General features: G+C 43.0%; 1 protein-coding gene across 2 annotated transcripts in view; it reads left to right on the forward strand.

The window, feature by feature from the left end:
* AHRR (aryl hydrocarbon receptor repressor) overlaps positions 1 to 13,459 on the forward strand; it is a 1,406,519-nt gene extending 1,393,060 nt beyond the window's left edge. For both annotated transcript variants that reach the window (XM_069620459.1, XM_069620460.1), the window contains exon 11: positions 5,766 to 13,459. In XM_069620459.1, coding sequence (XP_069476560.1) covers positions 5,766 to 6,879 — 1,114 coding nt within the window. In that variant the 3' untranslated portion in view covers positions 6,880 to 13,459. The remainder of the gene's footprint in view (positions 1 to 5,765) is intronic.
* Positions 13,460 to 13,938: the final 479 nt, after the last annotated feature.

Raw genomic sequence — 13,938 nt, forward strand, 5'->3', positions numbered from 1 at the left:
CGAAGGCGCTCGCCTGAGGACACAAAGAGAAGATCGACAAGACACAAAGTGCGATACACAGAGATCTCACCACAACACCAAAATGCCTCCGACTTCTCGTCATCCAGCAGCGACTGCAAACGAGGTTATGTACATGCAATAGGCAACAAGACTGCAACAGAATACATCCCAACATTGTTCCATTTGCACGGCAGCCCCCGGGAATTTCTGATTGACACAGGAGCAACTGTAAATGTAGTAAATGAGGAAACTTACCAAGGACTAGATGCAATAGAGCGCTGAAACCGGCTGATATTGACATATACCCATACAGCGCAAACAGGCCCTTAATGTAAAGGCATGTTCAAAGCCACATGTTCGTTCAAAGACAAGACTGCAAAGATAATATGCATGGTCAAAGGCGAGGTGGCAGCATCCACAGTTTCAAGTCTGCCATACAAATGGGGCTAGTACATATCATGTACCAAAATCATGACCGCCTATACCACCAGCCCAAAAGACATGATAACCAAAACGTTTCCGACCCTCTTTAAAGGACTAGGATGTCTTAAAGGCAAGCAAGTCAAATTACACAATAACCCAGACATTAAGCCTGTTGCACAACGTTATAGAGGAATTCAACTAAACATCCAAAAGCAAGTAGAGGATGAATTGCAATCACTCCTAGATCAGGACATTATAGAACATGCCAGCAGGCCCACACCCTGGTTATCACCAATTGTCCCTGTCCCGAAAAAGGAGAACGGGAAAAGCATTTGCATCTGCATATACATGAGGGTGCCCAACATGGCTATTGAAAGAGAGGGACATGTTTCACCAATAATGACTGACATGATGCATCCGTTACATGGAGCAAAAGTATTTTAAAAATTAGACCTCAACAAAGGATACTATCAGATCGAACTACACCCTGAGTCCTGCTACATAACTATGTTCCACACACACCTAGGTCTTTTTCTCTGCAAGCGACTCAGCTTTGAGATGTCATCCGCAGCGGAAATCTTCCAACATGAAATACATCAGATAATCCAGCATTCCCTGCAATGCCTTAATTATAGCGACGTCATTTTAGTATTCGGCTTGACTCAGGAATCCCATGACGAAGCACTGCGTCAGGTATGTATGGCATTGGAAGAAGCCAATCTGACACTTAATGTCGACAAGTGCGAACTGAGCAAGTCAGCACTCAAGTTCTCGGGACATATTTTTTCACATGAAGGACTGCAACCAGCCCCGATAAGGTTCAAGCACTCATTGAGGCGCCCACACCCAGAACATCCGCAGTCCAGTCATTCTTAGGCATGGCCAGCTATTGTACTTGGTACATACAGGACTTTGCATCCATCAGCAGCCCCTTACAACATCTCACAAGAAAGGGACAATATTTCAGTTGGTCAAATGCATGTGAGGAGGCTTTCCAATAATCGCATCAGCCTCAAGCATGGCGTACTATGATCCAGAACTTGAAACAGAACTAACCCTCAATCCTAGCCCAGTTGGCTTGGGAGTGATCCTTGCCCAATTCAAACAAGGCTCATCCTCATCGTCATCATATCGCATCGTCGCCTATGCAAGTCACAGCTTGTCACCTACAGAGTGTGTGCGTACTCCCAGACAGAAAATGAACGTCTAGCGGTGGTCTGGGCATGTGAGCACTACCACCTATTCCTCTACGGGCACAAATTCACAATTGTCACAGACCATCAAGCCCTCGCAACCATCTATGGAAAAGCAACTGCAAAAATGCTTCCCCTTATTGCTCAATGGGGACTTCACCTACAAGAATATTCATTTACAATAATGCATCATCCTGGAAAGGACAACAACCCAGCAAACTTCCTATCAAGGTATCCCCTTCCCACACGAGAGTAAGCACAATCCCACAAGGCAGACCAATATATCAACTACATCAGAAGCAATGCACTGCCCAAGTCCCTCACTATCACTGAAATACTTGACAGCAAACACCAGGACAGAGAATATCCTCTGGGAGATGGCATGAATTGACACCTGAAGGGAAAGCCATCCCTGAGAAGAAAAGGAAAATACTACAAATATTCCATCTCCTCAAGCATACCGTGTCCCCATCTGCTAAGAGAGGATCGAATCATAATCCCAGAGGTAATACAAGACAGAGTGATCAACATAGCACACACGGGACACAGAGGAATTGTGCCCACCAAACGACAACTGCGAACAAAAGTGTGGTTCCCCCAGATAGATGCAAAAGTTTAGAAGATTTTTGGGAAACTGCACAACATGCAAAGCTGTTGCACCACGCATATTTCCAGAACCCCTCAGGATGACAGTATGCCACCTCAAGTATGGTCGGAAGTAGCAGTCGACATGTTTGGACCCCTGTCCAATGGCAAATATGTCCTACTCATCATGGATGAAATGTCCAGATTTCCAGAGATACACTTAATACGCTCTACAGCGGTACACACCGTCATCCCTGCACTGGACAAGACATATGCGGACTACGGCATTCCAAACATTGTAAAGTCTGACAATGGACCACTGTTTAGCGGACATGACTTCAGAATGTTCACTAAACACCCTTGGGTTCCAGGACAGGAAAATTACCCCCCTCATGGCCACTGGCAAATGGCACGGTTGAACAATTTATGGGAAACCTAAAACACACTCTACAAGTGTGCTCCATCACGAACGGCTCCTCTATGCAAGCCATCTGCACTCTCCTCAGAGACTATCGAAACACCCACACCACACAGCTCCATGGGAGGGTGCCCCTCCGAACTCATGTTTGGCAGAATTGTAAGAACGACCATCCCACATCTGCCCACCAGTGAGGTGTCTGCAGATGCAGAACTGAAGGCGAGAGGAAAAAGACAAATAAAGCAAAGAAAGAATGAAAACACATGCAGTCTCAAGGAGAGAAAGAGGCAGAGATGCACTTAGGGGACCAAGTACTGGTACGTCAGACACAAGAATCGACCCACAACACATGACGGTCACCCACATCAATGGATCCATGGTGACAACACCAAACCCAAATGGCATCTTCACCAGAAACTCCTCGTTCTTCAAACGATTAGGAGATAAAGCAATCCAACAAAGTGAAGAGAGTAACTCATCCGATGATCATTCAGACAGTTACTCAGACTTCATGGATGGTGACATCGACACTGACAGCAGTGACAGTGATGATCACCCTCAGGTCATTCACAGCCCATCCAAAAGAATCATACGTTGACCCACCAGATGGATAGAAGAAATTTACTAAAGGAGGACTTCCTCAGTTAAGTAAGGGGGAGATGTAATGTCCTCTTTCTATGCCCATCAATCCATAGCTAGAGGATCTGTCCTCTTTTCATGAATGCATGAGGCACGCATTCGGAGGCGGGGTTACGCCAAGGAACATTCAGATAACAAAGGAGATAGAACACAGCTACTGTCTCTGTGTCTTCATTAAATCTGCCGCCTCCATTGTTTATGCACAATATAACAGAAGCCTTCCAGTCCGTAGTGCACCTCTCGCCGATTGTCTGTGCCTCCCTTTGATACACTTGGATGCGGAACTAAACCCCCCTTCCAGGAATGCTGACTTGCATCTCCCGAGTAGAAGATGGAGAATAACATGTTTTGCGGTCATGTTAAAATAAAAATAAAAAAGCCATTTTGTAACGAACAAAGAGAAGGAAAAGCACAAATGAAACTTGATTCGATGGAATAATGTACATTTCCAAAACTTTTTTTTCAAAGCCTATCGAAAGAGTTCAATTCCAAGTAAACCTATGAACTTTGCACATGCTTTATTTATCTCTAAAATGTCATCTCTTTATTATGAAATTAAACAGTTTGGCATTTTTTTTTATTTTCCCCCAAAAATCTCTCTTTATTAGCATTTCTTTTTTTACACATTTACTAAAGCAGAGTAAAGCAATATTTTATCGACTTCGGACACAAAGAAGGTGAAGCAAAAGAAACCCCTGGTGGTAGTGATTTGGGAGGGAATGGGAGTTAATGTTAATGGCCATAGGTCTTAACTTGGCCATGGATGTGCAATGTTTGGGTTCATATCCGTGTCCCTCAGAAACCATATCTCCCCTCTAGCCCACTTAACCATAGCAATAGTTTTACCAAATAGGTGGCACTAAATCACCAACAATTTAGCCAAAACCCAAAAATGAACAACTGAATATGTACGCTTCTTGCATGCCTGCATTTATTAATATTAGACTGGAATGTTATGACTAATTTTGATGGAATTTATTTGAATAATCACAGCATAGCACAAAACAAATGTAGCTGTGGTCAGATACAGGACTGTGTAATCCTGTTGAACTTTTTCCCAAACTCCCTTTACAATGAGCTGTTAACAACGGAGGATGTTCCACAGTTTAGTTATATGGAAGTACCAATTTTAACTTACGACGATGATAGTGTATTGATAGTATGTACCCCTAAATCCCTCGAATTATTGCTAGATAATATATTATCTATCAGTTTCTGCAAGAGGCCCAAGAGTAAACACGGAACAATCACTGGTGTTGAAAATGGCGAAGTTCCATACAATAAGGGAGGATTTAAAAAAATAATAATGACAATAATGAGACAGGAAAAGGTATATGACTACTTGGGTGTCTGTATAGACTGAGAAGAGGAACCAGCATGTCACAAAACAAACTGCAAGAATCTCCCAAGCAATAAAGGGGCATCTTTTCATTTGTGGAACAATTTAAGGTGCAGCCAGTGGATATGATAAAATGGTATTTAGCTAAACCAAAAACTATTGCCATGTATGGCATGGGTGTCTGGGGCAAGAGAAAAGTAGTTTTGTTACAAGTAGGGAAAATAAGTTTCCCAAATGTGTATTGGGGCTTCAGGGCTGTGCTTCTTCATTTTCGGTTCATAGTGAACTAGGTTTACCATACAAGTGTGCCGAACAATGTTACAATCGGGTTATCTTCTCAGAGAGACGGGATTCCATGGATCCAATATATGGGGAATTGTTTGAAGGACATCAACATGTTGGCTGTGATTGAAGCGGGTTTGGATTCAGCATGAATATCCAAGAAACTAACTAGCAAAGGATTTAGTTCCCCCAGGACATTGCTGTGGTATAAAAGAGAAGAGATGGAACTTACCAAAGTTACAAATACTTGTATGAACAAAATAACAGGAGTGGAAGTTCCATAGCCATATTTAATTTGGTCACGTTGCAAATATGATCGATTTTCAATTACTAGATTATTTCTTAATGTATTTCATCTAGGAATGATAGCAGCTGAATGGTCCAAGGGCCCTGACTTTGCTAGAAACTGTCCTTGTTGCACAAACATCCTGGATTCAGCTTTAAATGTAGGATATTTTTGTACTAAATTAGACTGTCATTTTTGGTCCCGTTTTTTGGGAAGAAACTATTTCAGATAATGCAGACCAGCATTTATTTATATATGCTTTGGGCTGCAAATATTAGACACCTGGGCCTTTAATGCATTTATACCAATAGTATTGTATCTTAGGAAGAATGTTTGAAAGTAATTTAGAAACTGTATCTAGTGTACTAAAGTAGTCTTTAATATTGTTGAATAATGAATTACTCTGGGTTTGCCTTTTTTATATTGTTGGCTCTTTAATGGTTTTTGTTTTAATACAATCCAAAATATAGCTTTTGAATGTATGAGTAGTTGCACACAACATTTGTAAATGTAGAGATCCTAAGGAAGAAAAGATACACACATGTAGAAACCAGCACTTGTCTTTCTCTCAAATGATTTCTTTACCTCTTTTAATTCCAGAGAAGAAGAGGTGCAGCTGAAGAGACCAGGGATCAAGCATGGGATCAAGGGAGCAAGGGAGCCAGTCACCTACAGCTCCACCGGGGAAACCTCTGGACAGCCGCATAACTGGTCAATGGCAAAGCATGAAAAGGAAGAGGTGAAGTTTGAGTTCAACAAAAATGGCAGCGATTTCATGCAGGACGAGCCTCTTAATTTCTGTAAATCATTATCTGGCACCCAGAACCACTGCACGACAAACAGCACCTGGACAGTAATGAACCCATCCAGTTCCCGGCCCATCAGTCAGCACATCACTCAATTTCCAAACAGAACAGCCAGACCTACCTACTGTGGAGATCAGAACTCATCTAACTACAGGGTTCAGCGAGGAAGCGCAGAACTGTACCAGTCTTACGCATTTCCGCAGCCTCCGGTTACCGAGAGCTATGCCTCCGAAAATATTAAGTTGGAAAATGCACTAATGTCCCCAGAGGGAATTTTTGAATCAGGAATGCCCCTGGACATCCCCATCAAAGTTGAAAACGATTCAGATTCAGAAAATGGGGCTGATTTGTACATGGTGCCACATGGCCAGTCCTGGCTGGGGCTGGGCAGCGTATTTAAGAAACAACGGGTTGGCTTCCCCGATGGCATGCATCTTAAAATTGAGTCAACCAACAGCGAGCACCAGTCTGCCTGTGAAAGGTCCAAGCACATGGCTCTCTTCTCAGACAACGCACGCCGTCTGTCAACGCCACCCCATGCCAATAGCATGAACATGGGCAGGTCTTTAAAAGGAACGTTTCACAAGGAAGTGTCCTCATTTTGTCCTCAAAAATATGCATTTCTGGATAACATTCTCAACCTTCCAAGTCCGGACTACTACAGCAATCAGTTCTGCAATGCTGCTTCAATGAGCGAAAAAGGACTGAGTGAACTGCCTTACAAGCTGCAATACGAGTACAAAGGTCACAGCCTAGTTCAGACCATCAAGCGGGAGCCGTTGGACTCACCACCATGGCACGAAAGAGGGCATGATGTGGTTCACACAACCTTCCCAAAGCACATGCTGCCAAATTGCCTACAAAATTCCTTGCCACAAAAGTCCCCAGAGTTTGCATTCTTACAATAGCTTTAAATACCAATTTAGAGACAGAATTGCACTATTTCAGGTTGGAATCCTGTTTTTGCAGGGAATCAATTCAGCCTCAGTGGCATCTCCAGCTAAAAAATGAGGCCTCACACACAAATGTTGTCCCCTTATGTTCGCTCAGCAGTGGATCGTGTACATTCTCCTCAATTCTGAGCGGATCCTGCATCCATGTTCTCACCTAATGTTCTCCCAGCAGTGGATCATCATGTATACTCTCCTCAATGTTAAGTGGATCCTACATCCATGTTCTCACCAAATGTTCTCTTAGCAGTGGATCATCATGTACATTCTCCTCAATGTTAATTTGATCCTGCATCCATGTTCTCACATAATGTTCTCTCAGCAGTGGATCATTGTGTACATTCTCCTCATAGTTCAGCGGATCCTGCAAGCCCTTGATTGAGTCCTACGGGCTATAGAAACAAACATAGGTGGCGTTGCTTTCAGTGTACACAAGCCTCCCTCATGGGGCAAGAAGGCAAGTTAACCAGTAATGGGGAATTCTCAACATTTCTCTGTATCAGCAGCCTCCTCTATGCTCTGGTAGGAAGTTGCTTGCAAGAGGACCCTCCGTAACTGGTGGATGAGAGCTGAACCACAGACATGCATGGAGATGCATGGTTTCCCGTCTGCCTTGCTGTCACCGATCTTGACTTCACTGCCATGACATTGGTGCTAATGCTTGCATTTTTCAAGATAACCACTGCCCCCTAACTAGAACATACATGGTTTTAATAGATAAAGTTTACACAGCAACAGTGGGGGGTGAAAATCCCATTGTGTGTCAGATGGCACCGGATACAGTTTGGGTGTTGCAAAATGGAACTTGCCCCTTATGTAATACAAAATGTGCTGACAGACTGGATGCATCAAATAGATTCGTGTTTTGCAAGAGCATTCCTCTGCATCGGCTAAATCCCCCTTCACCGTTGCCCTTATAACTCTGATTTACATCAAATAATCCATCTCTCCAGGCAGCCAACACTGTGCATGTTGTAATGTGTTTTTCTCTGGAGAGCAGACCTTTACCAGTGAGCTAGAGGTGTGCGATCATGCATGCTTTCCTGCCTGCAGGGAGCCAGTACTGGAGCAGGTATGCAGGCGATGCAACAAGGCACCACACGTGGTCACTGACGACATTCTGGCTTTTTTTGGTTGACCGTATTTCATGTGTGAGAAGGGCAGGAACTGGTATGGTGCACTGTACATACCACCAGGCAAATAACAATAAAAGCTTCCATTTAAAGAAATGTTAACAAAACCACTGAATCAGAGGTCAACCTTGTCTCTCCTGAAGTGCTGATAGGAGTGCTAAAGCCAACGACTTCCTGGCATGTCAATTGTTGCAGTTCTGGAGTTCCTGTCATATAGCACAACACCATTCCAGACCTAAAATGGCGGCTAACTTTTGACTTAAACAGATATTCTTTATGAAAACCACATTGCATGAATGAGACCAGCGGGCCATATTACTATCAATCTTTTTCCCTTCAAAGTAAGGCGTTTTTCTGCTTTAAAATTGTACAAAGAATAGTTTTTTCGGTATAATTGTCAACAGTTACAAGCCTGTATACCCGAGGTAGGAGTCTTCCCATAACCTACAATACCCACAGGAATTCTAGGTCTCTCAACGAATAGCATCATACATGGCCATAGCCAAAACATCTACAAGTCCCTATAGGACACGTGTGCGGCTACAGACCCAAGTCTCAAACAAAAGGCCATAAAGAAAGAAAGGGCATACATGTTGGTGAACCCTTTGCGAAAAGGCTTTCACGCTATTAGAAATGTCCAGCCATTAAGGGCAAAACAGTCTAATTAAAACAGGGAGACACAGAGGAGAAACATTGCAACGTTAGCTGCAGGGAATATACATTCTTGATGACTGTGTTGTTTTAAAATGAGCTGCCAAATTCAAATACTTAAATCTCTTTTTATTAGTCCATAAAAACAAAGAACTTGACAACAAGTTCTGTGCTCATCCAGTCGCTCAACCTCTTGACACTCTCCATCTTTACCCGTGCTTACACAGCACTATTGCTCGCCACCTTCCATCCAGGACAGTCACTGGTCAATTTTGGATAATTGTCTTTGCCATTTCTGAATATAATGTTGATCAACAATGGGTAACCTGACACTAGCACACTTCTTTAATATGATTTGAGTAGTATTATGGAAGAGAGATGAAATATGCCAGCACTGCCATAATGATACTACCTGACCATAAGATGCCAATAGCTGGAAAATTGTTTAATTATTTGGGCACATCAGTGCCTGGGAAATGCCCAATTAATACCTACATGCAAACCAAAACTGTTGGCTTTGTCAATGCTTGTTTTAATGCACCTGAAGGGCAAGGACACAACGCTTATAAATCATGTAGTTGAAGGCTGTCAGGAGGATTTTCAGTGCTCTTTTCCCATGTGAGTTTTTTTTTCAGTGTGAGTCTCAATAATAATTTAACATTTATATAGCTACAAACCCTCAGACATCTGAGCGCTGCTTATTATTAGGCCATAAAGAAAGAAAGGGCATACATGTTGGTGAACCCTTTGCGAAAAGGCTTTCACGCTATTAGAAATGTCCAGCCATTAAGGGCAGAACAGTCTAATTAAAACAGGGAGACACAGAGGAGAAACATTACAACGTTAGCTGCAGGGAATATACATTCTTGATGACTGTGTTGTTTTAAAATGAGCTGCCAAATTCAAATACTTAAATCTCTTTTTATTAGTCCATAAAAACAAAGAACTTGACAACAAGTTCTGTGCTCATCCAGTCGCTCAACCTCTTGACACTCTCCATCTTTACCCGTGCTTACACAGCACTATTGCTCGCCACCTTCCATCCAGGACAGTCACTGGTCAATTTTGGATAATTGTCTTTGCCATTTCTGAATATAATGTTGATCAACAATGGGTAACCTGACACTAGCACACTTCTTTAATAGGATTTGAGTAGTATTATGGAAGAGAGATGAAATATGCCAGCACTGCCATAATGATACTACCTGACCATAAGATGCCAATAGCTGGAAAATTGTTTAATTATTTGGGCACATCAGTGCCTGGGAAATGCCCAATTAATACCTACATGCAAACCAAAACTGTTGGCTTTGTCAATGCTTGTTTTAATGCACCTGAAGGGCAAGGACACAACGCTTATAAATCATGTAGTTGAAGGCTGTCAGGAGGATTTTCAGTGCTCTTTTCCCATGTGAGTTTTTTTTTCAGTGTGAGTCTCAATAATAATTTAACATTTATATAGCTACAAACCCTCAGGCATCTGAGCGCTGCTTATTATTACCCATAGTGTGTGGTGCTCATTTATCTACCTCGGAAGGATGAAAGGCTGAGTTTGGCCCTGCTGGGATTCGAACCTGCATCAGCAGGCTCTGCACAGATGTCAAAGCGAGCACTCTACTCGCTGTGCTGTCGCACTGGCTCATGAATAAAAGGGCTAGTGTCCTCAGATTACACCCTGCTTGGTATCGTTAGCTCAGGACGAGTAGCCGCCAGGGGAAATGCCAAGCAGCAGGAAAAACCTTCCAAAGAATGAAGTTTGTCCGTGAGTAAATCCAGATGAAAGGTTTAGCCGACATAGTGATCAGGGCAGCAAAGCAGAAGGCGAGAACAGGGTCTGTAGAATAATCACTTGTAAGCAGATCCAGGCCGAATAACATGGAGGATCCAGGGCCCCAAGCAATAGAGAAGCCAAGGGAGAGAAGGCTGGAAGGGGAGAAGAGGCAAGGCAAGGAAGGCAACACGAGTGTTACTGAGTGCTGAGCTGGACCCCATACAACTAGTGCTGGGACGCAAGGTACTGCGCTCAGATTCTGCAATTAAGGATGGCAAGCTTCTGAGCCGGCGAGGAAGGTCCAAGACTAGTCCGCTTGATCCGCTTCATTACGGGAGGCGGAGAGCCATGTTGGAAATAAAATTGTGCCTGCATCCCGGGTTCTGAAGTTTCCAGGAGGACCACTAGGACCATGAGCGACGAGGCATGACAAAGGAACACTTGGTTATATGAGCAATTAAGCCATTAACTCAAGGAAAGATTGCTTAGAAATAGCACTGGCGGGTCTTATACTGCACAAAGTTTGAGGTTACTGTGGGGTAGCGCTAGCTCAAAGAGATCCCAGAAGAGTGTGTTTTGGCTGCGGACAGGCAGGTAGTGGTGGCAATGATTAGTGGTGTTAGCAAGGGCATGGCTGGTCAATAGGTGGGTAAATAACCAAACACATCCACAAGCCCATCTCACATCCCATCTCCCTCCTATCGGTACTGCAATGCAATATTTTCAGTTGATTGCTAATAGCCATAACTAAAAAGGGCAGAAGTGACAATATTATCCCAAATTGAGGGATTTTCTGACTGAGAAGGCTATTCTGGATGGGCCAATTCAAACTTGGTATAACCTGGGTCTCTAAATATGATGAACATTTTCAGTTTGGTGTGAGGAGGCAGAATAGAACGATACATCATTTTTTTTTAAAAAAAAAGGATATTGAAGAGTTCTTACCTATAAAAACACAATGATCTGGGCTATACACACGGTTAACTGTTTTTTTTCTGAAAGAAACCTTCTTTTCAAAGATAAAACTCAAAAACTAGCAGTATTCATTGGTTTTAGTTTAGCAGATTGCTGACCAGCCACGTTTTGTTATTACTTCTACAAGAAGGCCTGGCAGCCTCTGCTCTATTGTTTTGCATGTGAAGTGCCCCTATCACTGTCCCCAGCATAGAGGGACAGAGCACACGCTGGTGGGAGGTTAAGAGGCATGCAACCAAATGGTTTGGCCGCAATGTTTGTTTCCACACTGCGCCACATGTTCCGTTTCCCAGCAAAGTCCAGCATTTGTTTTGATCAAAACCTTGGTTTGGGCTCCTGCTGTTCCTACTAACAGAACCAGCATAACATTCTCCTGCACACTACAAACAAACACGACGCTGGACGACCACCCCCTTCTGGATACAACTAGCCAGTGTGCACGACTATACTACTAGCCAAACCTGACATGAACCACACAACAGTAAATAACCGAGGCATGGAGTCTTCCCTCTACGGATACAAGCCAGTTCACTCCACCAACCCACACGCAAGACAATATAGACAGATGGCAGTTTCTCCTAGATCTGAAGCTATCCTATCACTCTACCCTCACTAACACACCTCGCCCGCCCTCTTTCTTGCAGAGCCACGTGAGCACCTGGAGACCGACCCAGTGGTGGTATTGGTGCGCGGTATAAGTCAACAAAATTACATTATTTGTTTCAATTTGGCAAAAAACAGATACTGAAGCTCATATTAAACATAATGTAAAATATGCATACAGAGCTGGAAGTTAAATATTTTCATTTCACACACTTATCAGGTCACATATATGTCACCCGTTAAAAGAGTATTACATTAGCCTGTAGTCTATAACTATACAAAGTTTACATTGTGGCGAAATCCATAAAACTCAACAGTCTTCCTCTCCACTAAGACCAATTGGCTGTGGACTGTGGCTGAATCCAAAGAACACTCTTCCTCTTCTGTTTTGCGTTGGACCGCTGACATCATCCAGCACTCATGGCATTAGCCCAAACCCAAGGGAGAGACATCACCCAAGAATAAATGTACTCAAGAAGTCCTTTGAAGGGCGTAGACTGGGTGTGGCATGAGGTCCAATGCTCGCTGTCTTTTCTCCCGGGGCCCCAACCTGCAACCCTGGCATGCTACTGCACAGCACATAGGCATGACTAACCTAAGACGGCCCACCTGGTCATAAATACCAAGCTATAAGTCTTTGCCAGGGCATAAATATGATGTGGCATGAGGGGCAATGTCCACCCTCTTTTCCCCAGGGCCTAGCCTGCAGTACTGGCACGCTATTGCACAGCACACAGGTCCAGAGAGTTGTAAACGGTGCAGGCCCACCTGGTCATGAATGCCTGACTATACGCCATTGGTTGCAAAATAGAAAAACAGAGCAACTATAAAGTAAATAATTAAAAACTGCTTGATCAAAAATGTGCTTGAAATATTTTAATGATGTATATTTGATTCTTTGTTGTACAGCTGTAATATTTGCATTTTTCAAAGGAAAAAGAACAACAGTATACAAATGTATATTGTTACATATTTGTGTTCTCTTCTAAAATAAGATATTCTTAAAAGAAGGTTACTGTAACATTTTTTTTTCAACTATTGGAAAACTTGCACTCTTATTTAATATAGTCAATTTACTTTTTAACTTTACATTTTGAAAAAAAGTGTTTTCCCACTCAGCTTTTGCTTCTGAATTGACGGAGGAAACCGTGCCTTCTCCAGCTACGCACCAGTTGCGAAGCAGAAACAGTAAGCCTATGTGCCTTGGCAATAACCTGATGTTTTCTATGTAACATGACGATCTCTACCAAACACAGTCGTGAACATGTCGTCACTTGAAATACTGTATCGCTAACCACTTGCTTTGGTACCACAATGTGCAGCTTTGTCATCGTCCACCTAGGTCCAAAATCATTTTCTTTCTGTTTGTTCATTCACAGCAATAAAAGTGAGAAACCCTGTGGTACTTTCTTGGTGTCATTCGGTGGAGTCGCAAACGGTTCTGTACCTTTGCTTGTACCAAATACATTACACCTTCACAATTTGAAGCAAAAGGATATAGAGTGACCTCTCCGGCATCGCCTATATTCTGTCTAAGTAACGCAGCCAGCATTAGACTTCAAGATTCCTGGGTCTAAGATCAGCAACTTGGCCACTATGGCACATCTTCTCCCTCTTACCTATTAAGATGCACAACAGCCATTCTACCGCCACCGCCATTTGCATCATACTGTTTCACAATAAATGCTTCTAGACAATCCCCTTTTGCTTTTCGACTTCTGCGCCCTGGGGGATTATTTCAATGGCCACATTTTTATCTTCTTAAAGACATAGGGCTTGATTTACAAAAGCGTTTAACCATGGCGCAGTTCCTTTGAAAAATGGTTTGTAAATCTGTCCCATAGACACCTACAAGGAAAGACAACCACTAGTTCTGGGCCTCTG

This window comes from Ambystoma mexicanum, chromosome 5q, assembly GCF_040938575.1.
Source record: "Ambystoma mexicanum isolate Mex_15411 chromosome 5q, UKY_AmexF1_1, whole genome shotgun sequence".
NCBI lineage: Eukaryota > Metazoa > Chordata > Amphibia > Caudata > Ambystomatidae > Ambystoma > Ambystoma mexicanum.